Raw genomic sequence first — 13916 nt, 5'->3', positions numbered from 1 at the left:
ATCGGATTGACTAATGAAACTCATTAATACAAAGCACAAGAACATGCCTTAACATATTAATAGCAAAAACTTTTATTTCATACACTTTATGGCACATTTGGAATAATCGTAACAATAACATCTTTAATAATACACAACAATGCCTATCAATTAAATTAATCACCAATCATGCACTGGAATTTACCTACTTAGCCACAAATATGACAACAACAAAAATTCCTATAATGCAACCTATCAAATGGATACCCCCTAAACCGCATTACTATAAATTTAATACTGATGGGGCTGCTTCATCGATCACTCACAAAGCAGATATAGGGGGCTCATACGCGACTCAAATGAAAATTGGATTATAGGTTTTGCAGGCAATTTGGATACTGCCATCACCATCCATGCAGAATTAAAGGCCTTATTTCATGGACTGGAATTGGCAAATACATACAATTTGGTTCCGCTGGAAATAAACATCGATGCATCAGAGGTACCTACAATGTTAAAAAATGACAACATCGTTTATACTAATATACTAACCTGACTGTAGGTACCTCCTGGGCCAACTGCATAGTGCTACCATTGCACACACCTACAGAGAGGGGAATGAGGTGGTTGATGGTTTGGCTAAGGCGGGATACACCATGGAATCTGCTGAAAAACCAACAGTTTTTGGAGAGCCACCGAATTTTGTCAGTACCTTTTTGCAAATGGATCAGGCACGATTCGTTATAGGAAGACAACATGCACACCACAGGAACAAGATATGGACATGGAGCAAATCACTTTTTGGAACTACAATGCTACTCAGGAAACAACTGTCTCCAATGGAATCAATGAGGTGAATAACACAATTAGAATAGATAGTATTAATCCTTGTAATAGACAACTATCAAATAACTATATTGTCGATGCACAAGCATCACCCTCTCTATAGTAACTTTAATTATATTTATTGCAATATTATCTTTCTCACCAAAAAAAATCTCTACATACGTTGAAATTCATTCATATTAATAGGAGTATATCACAATTGTCTAAGCCCACTAGCTATTGATATTCATTTGGTATCACAGGTGTAATCAGTTCCTGTCTGTTGGGTGCTAGATTAAATAATGATGAACTTGAAAAGAGGTACGGATTGTTTTTTCCATAATATATCAAATATCAATAAAGAAGATCCTCTTTTTTTTCCCCTTTTACAGAACAAACAAAATATAATGTGTCCTCAACAGTTAACTTAAAATTTTACAAAATATTAGAAGTAATTTCAGCATATATTCGGCTTGCCCCTTTAATCTTTAGGAGAAAAATTACTCGTACTTGGTATATATAAATCATATTAGTTATTATTGTCAAGTGATTAATTAAGGTGAGAATATATATCAATTAATTATGATCAAGCTAAGTGAGAGATGTATATAAATAAAAATACATGTCATTCATTTACTAGTTTGATATAACTTATAAGTACTCACTGAGCTTAAGTGATTTTTAAGATTAAACAAATCAAAACTGCTTTTCTAACTACACATCCTCTTGCATGTAAGGTAGAGATTCTTATCCTATTTATTTTATATTTCTTTTATTTTTTGTAGTCACTCCAAAAAATTTAACTAATTTTGTTGCTAAAAAGATATTATGCGGTACCTTTTGTACCAACATATGAAACACTCGAAACTTAAGGGCGCATATAGAAAATACAGTATCGAAATGGAATATTTGGCCTTTGCTTTCATGCTCTCCACATAAGAAATGCAAATGTCCCAAACTTAATATAGTGGAAAAGGCTGACATCAAAACAACATGTTAATTTAATACTAGATCATTGGTGAAAATTCTAATCTACTGGACAAAGAATCGATTGATCGAACCAATTTTCTAAAGAATTAATTTCTTGAAATGTTAATTTTTAGTACATCGAATAACTGTGTTCTTATTTGACGTACACAATTGCTTGACTACGTTACAGAATGCCATCTCTTTCTGGGTTGCCACCTTTCTGGGGTTTGTTTTCTCGCATATGTTGCTCATGATGATCAGGGGCGGAGTCAGAATACGAGTTCAGCACAACTTAATGGCTTTGACTTAAATTTTGTGCTTGTCTTTAAGAATTCATTGAATTGTAAAAATGAATAACTTAGAGCCAAATAACTTATGAAAAGGAGTAAGCTTACAAATCTATAAGCTTCAAATCCTAGCCCCTCCTCTGATGATGACTACAATCTCTTCGTTGAGTTGATTATATGTACAAAACAGAGGCGGATCCGGGATTTAAGTTCTACAGATCCAAACCCATTATATTTTTTAAAGTAATTGTTCATATCTATTATTTCTTGCAAATAAATTTTTATACATAAACTTATACTTCGCGTTGAAAGTACTGATTAAGATAAATACGGTGCTTTCAAGCTGCATCCCCCGTCTCTGTGTACAAAATCTTCACTTGCAATATATAGTTGCGATTGGTGGCGGTGGTGGAGGAGGTGGTAGTCGTGGAAACATAAGTAGAGAAGAAGGTAAAATGAGTTGGGAGCATTGAGGTGACATACCACGTGGTGTAAACCTCACTAAAATACTAGTACGGCACCATGTAAGTTTGGGTGTTTACCTAGGCCAACTCTGACTGAAGAAGGGTAAATTTGAGCGTCTTAAGTAACATCGAGTGTGTTCTTTTTTTTTTTTTTTTTTTTACAAACAATATAACAGATGTGAAATTAATCCTTTCCGCATAGCAGGGGCGGATGTCTAGCTTAATTCACGGGGCACGTGAACCCATGGTCTTTTCGCCAAAATAGGTATTTTATGTACATATTTTCTAAAATTGATTTAATATCATCTATTGGCACCCATGGTCCAAAGAGGCTAAATGATGCACTTGGTTGAATGTTAAGTTATTTACCTAAAGGGGTAGGTATCAATTTCCATTTAATACTTTCTTTTTTCTCATTTTTTTAATGGTGCACCCAAGTTATAAAAATGCTAGCTCCGCCGCTGCTGCATAGTAGAATAGCAAATTTATGCATTTTCCTTTGAAATATGGATAACAAGTCATAATTCAAACTGCAATGTTAATTCAATCATAATGTTTACTCGACCACTAATGAATAGGACATTCTTTACTTCACGTTAATTATGTGGAAAAAAACTACCTGAATATCCACTAAACCGAGAAATCTAATAAATTAACCTTAATTAAGTATACAAGTTACAACTGTTGCAACTCCAATGACCAATGTATTTGTATCATTACTATTTCGACGCATCACCGGTGACTGGATGCCGCATCTCGGAGTGACGATGGCTGATGGGTCCCACCTGTAAAGTATGGACCCCACCACAAACTAATTTGAGTGTGGCATCAGCGCACTAAACTCATCTTTAGTAGAATCACTTAGGTGCAGTAATACTAATTATAATGGCAATAATCACCTAATGGTGTGGTGGAACAATTTATATTCTTACACCTTTAACTAGACGGCTAGGTTTCAAACCTTGAGAGTGGATTATTTTTTTGGTAATCAATACTTTTATCCTTTTAATGAAAGCGCGAATCCGAATTAGTGAGATCATTATAATAATAACAATACTTATAATTTTTAAGTCGGACCTCATAGCTCCCTTATATTTAGAATTAAAAAAAAAAAAGCAAATGAGAATATTCAATTAGATGCAATGGAGATAGTACAAATTACACTCACTTGTGACTGTGGGATTCACACACGGTTGAAAGTTGAAACACTTGCTTTTAATTGATTGCAAAGTGTATTCCACTATCTGGATAAAAGAAGACGCATTACTTACATCTATGGCTTAATAATTTGCTTCTCTATAAATATGTTGCATGTCTCATTTCTTCTCCCTAGGAAAAACACATATACACTTGACTGTTTAATTTCCTCCCTTTTCATTTCATCAACTCCTCTGTATAATTAAGACTTCAAGATTTAACTGAAGAAAAATGGAGGGCGAATGTAGTTGCAGTTTTTACCAAAGGGCTAAGCCTTATATAGCCATGATTTCCTTGCAATTTGGGTATGCAGGAATGAATATTATTACCAAAGTTTCTCTTAATAGGGGAATGAGTCATTATGTTCTGGTTGTCTATAGGAATGCTTTTGCTACTGCAGTTATTGCTCCCTTTGCTCTTATTCTTGAAAGGTAAAATTACCCCACAAAATAAGAATTTTTGAAGTTTTAGTTACGATTCTTGAAAGAATAGAAAAAACTGACAAGTCTTTACATTTGTTGACAGAAAAATTAGGCCAAAGATGTCACTCATGATGTTCTTGCAAATATTTGTATTGGGTCTTTTGGGACCTGTGATTGATGAAAATTTTTACTATGCTGGACTCAAATATACATCTCCAACATTTTCATGTGCTATGAGCAACATGCTACCTGCTATGACATTTGTCATGGCAGTGATATGTATGTATGTATGTATATATATATATATATATATATATATATATATATATATATATATATTGTTCAGTTGTTGGAGTGTTATCGATCTGGAACAGTTTATTCTTTTTCGGAAGTTTTGGACTAACTATAAGGATTGTTTTTAGGATGGAGAAGGTTGACTTGAAGAAATTTAGATGCCAAGCAAAGGTGTTGGGAACAATAGTAACTGTGGCTGGAGCCATGTTAATGACATTGTACAAAGGCCATGTCGTTAACTTGTTATGGTCAACTAATTCTAGTGTCCCTGAAACTAATTCCGACAAAGATTGGTTTAAAGGTTCAATTCTCCTCATTTTTGCAACTCTTGTCTGGGCTTCTTTCTTCATTCTTCAGGTATATATGCTATACATTACAACCTTTTCAGGGAATTTTTTTTTTGTTTATCATTATATGCATGGTGGTTAAAAGTAGTTTAATACTATTTGTTACAGGCTATAACAATGAGGAAATATACAGCTCCATTATCGTTAACAGCACTTGTTTGCTTCATGGGAACCTTGCAATCTATAGCAGTCACATTTGTAATGGACCACAAACCTTCTGTTTGGACTATTGGTTTTGACATCAACCTTCTTGCTGCTGCCTATGCTGTAAGTTCCTTTCCTTTCTTTTCAACCGTTCCCTCAAGAGGCGGATGAGTTTATATTTGATGGGTTCAACTGAATCATTCTGAACCTATAATTATAAAATTAAAGTGTGTTTATTACAAAAACAATTAAAGATTGAATCCATCAAGTTTCCCGGATTCACCTCTGCCCCCACCCCATGCAAACATTGACTAATGATGAATAACCAATTTTTTATTTTTAAAACATTTCAGGGTATTGTATCATCAAGTATAGCATACTATGTACAAGGTGTTGTAATGGAAAAAAGAGGACCTGTTTTTGTGACTGCTTTTAGTCCTTTAATGATGATTATTGTTGCAATTATGGGCTCTTTCATTCTTGCTGAAAAAATCTATATTGGAGGGTAATTTCAATCTCTCAACATCTTATCTTCTTTTTCCCCCCTCAATCTGCTATAAGCTAAATCTTTTTTTGTTTTGTTTTTTTGTTCAGAATTCTTGGTGCTATGCTCATAGTTGCAGGGCTATATTCTGTTCTGTGGGGAAAATATAAGGAGTACAAAGAAAAGGAAATTGAGGAGGCAATAATTCCTGAAGCAGTGAAGGCAGTTAATGGAAACAAGCAAATGATGATTCTTGCAAATATTGAAGAAATTAATGACATAGAGATGCAGAAAAATAGTGAAGGAAAAAGAACAGTATCAGTAGCTATCAGTTTTACCATGCCACAGCCCCCAATGTTGGCTAGGGAAGCACCAGAAGGCTTGATATAAATTAAATATGAAGAGATGATGGGAAAAAAGAAATAGAAGGAAGAGGCAACAGAGAATGCCATTTTGTCCTTCTACTTTTTCCCTTTTTTCCCTTTCTCTTAATTTTGATATTATATACAAATATTTTTAGAGTAATTTACTCCTTTTCTGACCTTAAGCTCGTAAAAAATAACAAGTGTTCTCTCTATTGAAAGATAGATTTTGAAAGTTTTGATATTGCCATATTGGTATCCAGTTGTCCAATAAACATATTAATAATCGAGAACATACAAGGAATACATACTATATATATATATATATATATATATATATATATATATATATATATATATATATATATATATGTCAGTTTAATTAGTGTATGATGAAATTTTTTTACCCTCGCATGAGTCATGTCATCTTAAAGGTAACTAAAAGATAGCTACCAATAAAGTGGAATTAATGTCATGGAAAATAACATAATTTTCATGCAATTCTCTAATACGAATAAGTATGCTTAAATTGACAACTCTACGAAATTAACTTAAAACTTTTGGACTGGATGCTTAAATTCGTTCACGCAGTTGTTTGATAAAACACGAAACTGCATGCTTTCCTTCACATTGATTAGATTCTAGTAAATGTCAATTATCAATAATTGCATGTGTATCGCATCGTCCTACTTTGCTAAAGAAAATGAGCACGACACAATTTCCCACTAGCTAACCAACTATTGTTGTTATCTTCGGACATTGGAACTATATCATTATTTTCTCTTACTCCCTCCGGTCCAAAATAAGTGATTTTTTGGATGTTTTCATACAGATTAAGAAATTTACCTTTTAACATTAATTAGCAATAAAATTGATCATATTAACTTTTACTATCTCACATAAACACTCCTAACACATACTCCAACACTATTTACTCCAAGAGCAATATAGAAAAAAATAATTAATTCATCCTTAAAATCTGAAAAAATCACTTATTTTGGACCATAAAAAAAGGCCAAAAAATCACTTATTTTGGACCGGAGGGAGTATATAGAAAGTGTTGGGATATATACTATTAACCATGAGTTTGGTTTAGATATAGTATTTATTATGAAATAATTATTTATTCAATTTTAATAAAGTTTTAAATAAATCATATATTAGTGTGTGTCCTTTGTTTATATAATAGATGATTTAGTGTATAGAATTTAGCTTATACACGGAAGATTAAATCATCGGTTCTTATAAGTATAAAGTTTGAGTTCACAATCTAATGATGGAATTGGACAAACCATCAGGAATGATTGTAGCACAAGATTAAATATAATTTATCTTGATTTTGGGAATGGTTTAATTCCAATTTCTTGTGCTAGTATATTTTGTATGTATTGAACTGACCAAGTAGAGATAAGTATTTTATACTGACTTAATAAAATAAGCTCCCTAGCCATTAAATGTACTTATACTCTTAATCTTGATATAATTATTATTAGTTGTGTACATTATTATTATTATTATTATTATTATTATTATTATTATTATTATTATTATTATTATTATTATTTTAATTTTATTAAAATGTGAGATTCTTTCGTGGGTCAATATGCTTGGTAAATTGGATAATAATAATGTACATTGGCGAAAAAATAGTTAGTTGATGGAATCCATGTCTCGGTTTAGAGATTGATGATACACATGTATGAAAGCTTATAAGTTTTCATGTGTAAACCCGATCGGTGGATTTTGTATCTGACACATGAAATAAGTTAAGTGAAAGTCTAAATGAAATAATCAATAAATTAAATTGTCAGTAATTTAATTTAATTGATTAGTATCTGAATCTTAACATGGGGAGTTAAATAAGATTTAATGGATGAATTTCGAAATTGATTAAGGAGTGCAATTACGAATTTTTAGTGGAATAATTCGTAATTAATTATGGTGGATATTAATTTCAAAAGTTACAAATTAATTCCATAATTGGAAGCCTTGTTAATTAAATTATGCGGTCCCTACTGTGCCTAAATAATAGGAAATAAAGGAATCCATTTTCTGATGGAAAAAAAAAAACCAACAGGTTTTGGAAAAGGGTTTTAACCCTTAAAACTTGTGCTATAAATACATAAGGTTTTCCACCTAGAGGAATGAGCACATGGTGGTCGAATTTCAGTCCCTTTTCCTTAGAAAATTTTGCCCACACGAAATTATTATTTTCGGGTATTATTTGAGTAACACAGTAGAAGATCGTGGAACGTTCGGAGACCGTGACCATGCGGGTGGTGGAGAATTCATTGAGTTGCTGTGAAATTGAAAGCTCACGTAATAACGGAGCTTTGTTCATGCTTCAAAAGGTAACCCATGAAATCCTGTTTATTCTAGTTGTCTAGATTACATGTGATTTAGATACTGAGATTCCTTCTACTGCTTATTATAATCCATCAGAAAGAGCACTGTACTTACTTTGTGGATCTATATAAAGTTAGATTAGGTTTCATGTTTCTATTGGTTATGATTAGCAAGTTATAGGGTGCCTCAGAAATAATGGTTCTTAGTTTACTAGCATAAACTTGGAAAATTGTAGTGATATTAGGCTATATAGACGATATTTGTACCTTAATTATACCATATTTTATTGTTATTTTATAGGCAAAATGATAACAAAATTCTCTAATTGGTGTTCTTTTGCTTCGCAGGGACTAATCCAAGTTAGGAAGAACTATGGAGTGTTTTGGAGTCAATAGTGTGAAGAAAACATCCAATCAAGAAGCACCCCGAGCGGAAAGAAGCAAAAAGTGGACTGGGGTGGAATCCACCGCGACTGCGGTGGACCGCGACAGTCCACAAAACACAGGCAGAATGTTATGCTCTCATCGTGGTCGCGGTGAACTTGTAGTGGCCAAAAAATTTGGGGACCAAAGTGTAATTCGGAAAAACTTATTCCAAGCCCTTATAAACTCTAGAAGCTCGCCCAAGATATCATCAAGCTTGTTTTTAGACTACTTGGGAGGCAAGAACAAGTGTGAGAAGATCAACCAAACATTAGAGTTTTTCTATCTCCTTTTATTTCTTGCAATTACACATTATGAACAATTTTGTAGTTTTATCTTGCTTTGTTATGAGTAGCTAAACATTTGATCTAAGGTTGATAGAACCAATTGTTGGATGAAGTTTTGACTCAACTTTGTTATAATCGAGTCGGATTATTATATGATTGTTCAACTACATTTTGTATGGTGATTAATTGAATGAGCCCTTGATTAATCGTGTCTAATTGCCTTATGTTGCTTGAGAGAGAATACTAGGTTAGATTGTTGTTGAACAACACCACTTTTGGGTAATTGAAGAGATTCATTACTCGAACTTAGAAGTGGGGTTAGAGATAACGAAACTTTGGTGGGATAATTCAGAGCTGCACAAATTAGCAGCTAGAGTAGTTCGAGCGAATGCTCTAGTAAATTATCGTAGTTGATCGAGAGATAATTACGATAACCCATAGCTTATAATCCTCAAAGAAATATTACGGCGAGATTATAGCAAAGGAGTTAAAGCTTAAACTAGCAATTGGGGAAATCAATACCCTAGACCTTTTTACAATTGAATTATATTTGATTTAGCATCTTGTTATTTTTAATATCATTTGAAGTAGTTAAACAAAAACCCAATCTTTGTTGATAAAAATCTTGCATCTGGAAATTGTTTGAGTTGATAATAGCATTGCCAAGAGTTGTAATAGATAGGTTAGTTCCTGAGGATTCGACTCTGAATTTAAAACCAGATTATATTTGCAACGACCGCTTTGTCTTTTGGAAGGCATAGTTGAGCGTGATCAAATTTTGGCGCCGTTACCGGGGAGCTAACGGTGTTATTTATTACAACTTAGAAGTAGTGCTGGAATTATTAGTTTAAATCAAATTTCTAAGGTGTTAAACAATTTTTTTTCCATTGAAATTCTCACGTTTGAACTCTTGTGGATTCAGGTGTATGCTTAGGAATTCTTCGAGGACTGGAGAACTGCTTGAAGGACTCTCAGACCCCGAGAAAACATTCTGGGCATTAAACTGTGCCAACAAGAAGAACAAACAATCCCAGCAAATACACCGACTTGAAATCGACATGGGTGGCGTGAATAACGTCGACGAAAACATCAGGGATGAGCCAGCTGACCCTAACGTCAGAGTGGTGGCACCTCTTGTGCCAGAAGCTGCACTTTATGATTGGGCACAGCCAATAGCTGACAACCTGGCCACTGCCATTGTTGTGCCCCCAATACAAGCGGAGACATTCCAGATCACCAATAGCATGATGCATCTTCTGCAAAATAAGGGATTGTTCCCCAGGTCACACATTGAAGATCCTCAGCAACATTTAAAAAAAATTCTGTTGATTTGTGTGACCCAAAGGCAGCCAAATGTGACCCCCGAAGCTATCAAGCTATTACTATTTCTGTTCTCTACGATTGGAGAAGCTCAAACTTGGCTGAATTCGCTCCCAATAAATTCCATTGTCACCTGGGAGGAATTAGTCAAGCAGTTCCTGAACAAGTTCTACCCGCCCAACAAAACTACAAGACAGATTGATGAGATATTGCAATACAAGCAACAGCCTACTGAGACCTTGTAGGAAACTTGGGAAAGATTCAAAGGGATGCTAGTGAAGTGCCCCCACCATGGTATTCCAGACCAGATGCTTGGCCAGAGATTCTACATGGGGTTAGCTGACAATCTAAAGGCCAATGTAGATGCTTCAGCTGGGGGTGTATTTTTGAGTAAGACATTCACCGAGTGCAAAATCCTTCTCGATAAGATGCCCAGAATTCGGGGTGGATGACGAGGGGCACAACGCTGGCACCAATAGTGCATTCAGTTCCTCTTGACCCAAATAATTCGCAGGCTAAGAACATGGCTACACTCATGACTCAGATGAGTATATTGACAAAGAAGATTGATGAGATGGGTACAAAGCAAGTGCATATTGTTGACACAACAAATGGAGGACTGTGTACACCCTACATTAATCGGTCGTATGTGTGTTCATAGAGTGGAGAAGGTGATAGCCAAGGGGTAAGAGAGGATATGAATTATGTCAATAACTTTGGGGGTCAGAGACAAGGAGGACACCAGTGGAGACCAGCACCCAATCAGTAGTACATACCAAACATGCCACAACCTGGTGGTATGCAGCCCCAAGGCCAAATGGTGCCATATCAAAGGCAATAGGGCTATCCACAACAGAACCAACAACAGTTGGCATATAATCCACCTCCACAACAACAAGATAACAACATAGTAGAGATCAGGTGAATGCTTCAACAACTCATTAGAACGAATGGTAAGATGCAGGAAAAGTTGACAGTTCATGACTCAGCAATAAAGAACATTGAAACTCAATTGGGGTAGTTGTCCATGGACTTAAACAACCGCCCCCAGGGAACACTACAAGCAGACACAAACATTAACCCCAAGGAGCAAAACCCGAATCAGCTGATAGACGTAAGTCTCTGAAATGGGAGAGATTTAGACAAGGAGCAAGAAGTTGCACAATCCAGCAAAGAGACTATACCAGCCACTCCAGTTCCATTGGAGGTAGATGAATCAACAGAACTTATTGAAGTGGTGGTTGAACAGGCTCAAGATGATAAGGGTAAGGCTAAGGAGAGTGAACAAGCTACAGAACATGTGGCACCTCTTATGCCACAGAACCCTAACAGAAAGAATCCAGCAGGCAGTGCATAAACGGTGATACTTGCACCATTTCCTTAGAGATTGGCAAAACAAAAGAAAGAAGATCAATACAGGAAATTCATGGAGATGCTTCATTAAATTTAATTGAATATTCCTCTGATGGATGCTTTGAGGGAGATGCCAGACTATGCAAATATAATGAAGGACCTAATGTCACGAAAATTTAACTTTCAGGATCTATCCACAGTAACTCTGACAGAGACCTGCAGTGTAGTAGTGACAAGACCCATGGCTCAAAATATGTTTGATCCAGGTAGCTTTACTATCCCATGCACTATTGGGAGTTATGCCTCTGCAAAGGCATTATGTGACTGAGGAGCCATCATAAACTTGATGTCGCTAGCCATATATACCAAATTAGGCATTGGTAGAGCTAGACCGACGTCGATGCTTTTGCAACTGGCTGACCACACGGTTAAAAGGCTGATAAGGATTCTTGATGATGTGTTCTACAAATGGGAAAATTTGTGTTCCCTTCAGACTTTGTTATTCTTGATTTCCAGATAGATGAAGAGATACCTATCATTTTAGAGAGGCCATTCTTAGCCACTGGGAGAGCACTGATCGATTGTGAAACTGGGGAATTAAAAATGAAGTTGAATGATGAAGAAGTCATATTCAACGTTCAGCAATCCATGAAGAGACCTAGTGAATAGGTTAATTGCTCCCTATTGGAGGTAGTGGATGTGATCCTGCACGAAGATGATGAGACATTGACTGTTAAAGACCCATTAGAGGCTTGTCTAGCAAATCTAGATGAGATGGATGGTGAAGGGTTGGCAGATTGGGTCATCGCACTTGAAGGCCAAGGATTCTGGAAAAGGGAACCTCAGTTCGAGTCCCTAGAGTTAGAAAAGAGGGATACACCACCGACAAAACCATCAATGGAGAAACCACACAAACTGGAGCTAAAACCACTCCCAGCTCACCTCAGGTACATTTTCTTAGGTCCTGATTCTACTTTGCCTGTTATTATATCATCTAGTTTGCTAGATGTGCATGTAGAGAAACTCCTACAAGTGCTACAGGAATGTAAGACTGCCATTGGTTGGACTATGGCGGACATAAAGGGTATCAACCCAGCTTTTATATGCACAAGATTCTCTTGGAAGAAGGGCACAAACCTTCCAGATAACATCAATGAAGGTTGAACCCAAATATGAAAGAGGTAGTGAAGAAGGAAGTCATCAAATGGTTAGATGCGGGCATCATCTTCCCCATCTCAGACAGCAATTGGGTCAGCCGTATCCAGTGTGTGCCGGAAAAGGGAGGAATGACGGTCGTACAAAATGAGAATAACAAGTTGACCTCGACTCGTACAATCAAGGGATGGCGGATTTGCATGGATTACCGGAAATTGAACACAGCCACCCGGAAAGACCATTTTCCCTTGCCATTCATTGACCAAATGCTGGACAGGTTGGCTGGGAGATCTCACTTCTGTTTCTTGTATGGATATTCGGGGTACAATCAGATATCAATAGCCCTCAAAGACAGAGAGAAAACATCATTCACATGTCCGTATGGCATCTTTGCCTTTCGAAGAATGCCTTTTGGGCTTTGCAATGCACCGGCAACATTTCAACGGTGCATGTTAGCCATTTTCACAGACATGGTGGAGGACATTATGGATGATTTCTCTATGGTGGGGGATTCATTCGAGGACTATCTTCACAACTTAAGAAGAGTGCTCAGGAGATGTGTGGAGACAAATTTAGTATTGAACTGGAAAAAGTGTCATTTTATGGTATAAGAAGGGATAGTCTTGGGGCATCGAGTGTCTAGCAAGGGAATAGAGGTTGACCATGCTAAGGTTGATGTGATTGAGAAGTTGCCACCGCCTACTTTAGTCAAGGCAGTGAGAAGTTTCCTTGGGCACGGCGGGTTCTATAGGCGATTCATAAAAGCTTTCTCCAAGATTGCTAACCCTTTATGCAAACTCCTTGAAAAGTTTAGCCCTTTGTGTTTTCTAATGATTGCAGGTTGGCATTTGAGGAGCTGAAGAAGAAATTGGTGACTGCACCCGTCACTGTTGCACCCAACTGGGAGCAACCGTTTGAGCTCATGTGTGGCGCAAGTGACTATGCTATAGGAGCAGTCTTGGGGTAGCGAAAGGATAAACTGATGCACCCCATTTACTATGCTAGCAGAACATTAAGCGGTGCACAACTCAATTACACCGTGATGGAAAAGGAGATGTTGGCTGTCGTTTTGGCATTCGACAAATTTAGGTCATACTTGATTGGCTCGAAAGTTATTGTTTACACTGACCATGCAGCAATTAGGTACCTGATAGAAAATAAGGAGTCAAAGCCATGCTTGATTCGCTGGTTTCTTCTGTTACAAGAATTCGATCTAGAGATACGTGACAGAAAAGGGATAGAGAACCAAGTAGCTGACC

At 36.2% G+C, this 13916-nt stretch overlaps 1 protein-coding gene and 1 non-coding gene across 2 annotated transcripts; one reads left to right on the top strand and one right to left on the bottom strand.

Annotated features, from left to right (window-relative positions):
* Positions 1–3846: 3846 nt before the first annotated feature.
* Positions 3847–6024, top strand: LOC107772786 (WAT1-related protein At5g07050). The gene is made up of 6 exons (XM_075253980.1): positions 3847–4152; positions 4247–4426; positions 4566–4794; positions 4893–5051; positions 5282–5433; positions 5523–6024. The coding sequence occupies exons 1-6, from the start codon at positions 3953–3955 to the stop codon at positions 5800–5802; spliced, it is 1200 nt and encodes a 399-aa protein (XP_075110081.1). The 5' UTR covers positions 3847–3952; the 3' UTR covers positions 5803–6024.
* Positions 6025–10340: 4316 nt separating this feature from the next.
* LOC142181354 (small nucleolar RNA R71) lies at positions 10341–10447 on the bottom strand. Its single transcript, XR_012710021.1, has one exon. It is a non-coding gene; the product is annotated as a small nucleolar RNA R71 (small nucleolar RNA).
* Positions 10448–13916: the final 3469 nt, after the last annotated feature.

The sequence above is a fragment of the Nicotiana tabacum genome, chromosome 5, assembly GCF_000715075.1.
Source record: "Nicotiana tabacum cultivar K326 chromosome 5, ASM71507v2, whole genome shotgun sequence".
NCBI classification, from domain to species: Eukaryota; Viridiplantae; Streptophyta; class Magnoliopsida; order Solanales; family Solanaceae; genus Nicotiana; species Nicotiana tabacum.
This window is presented reverse-complemented; position numbering and strand designations above follow the sequence as displayed.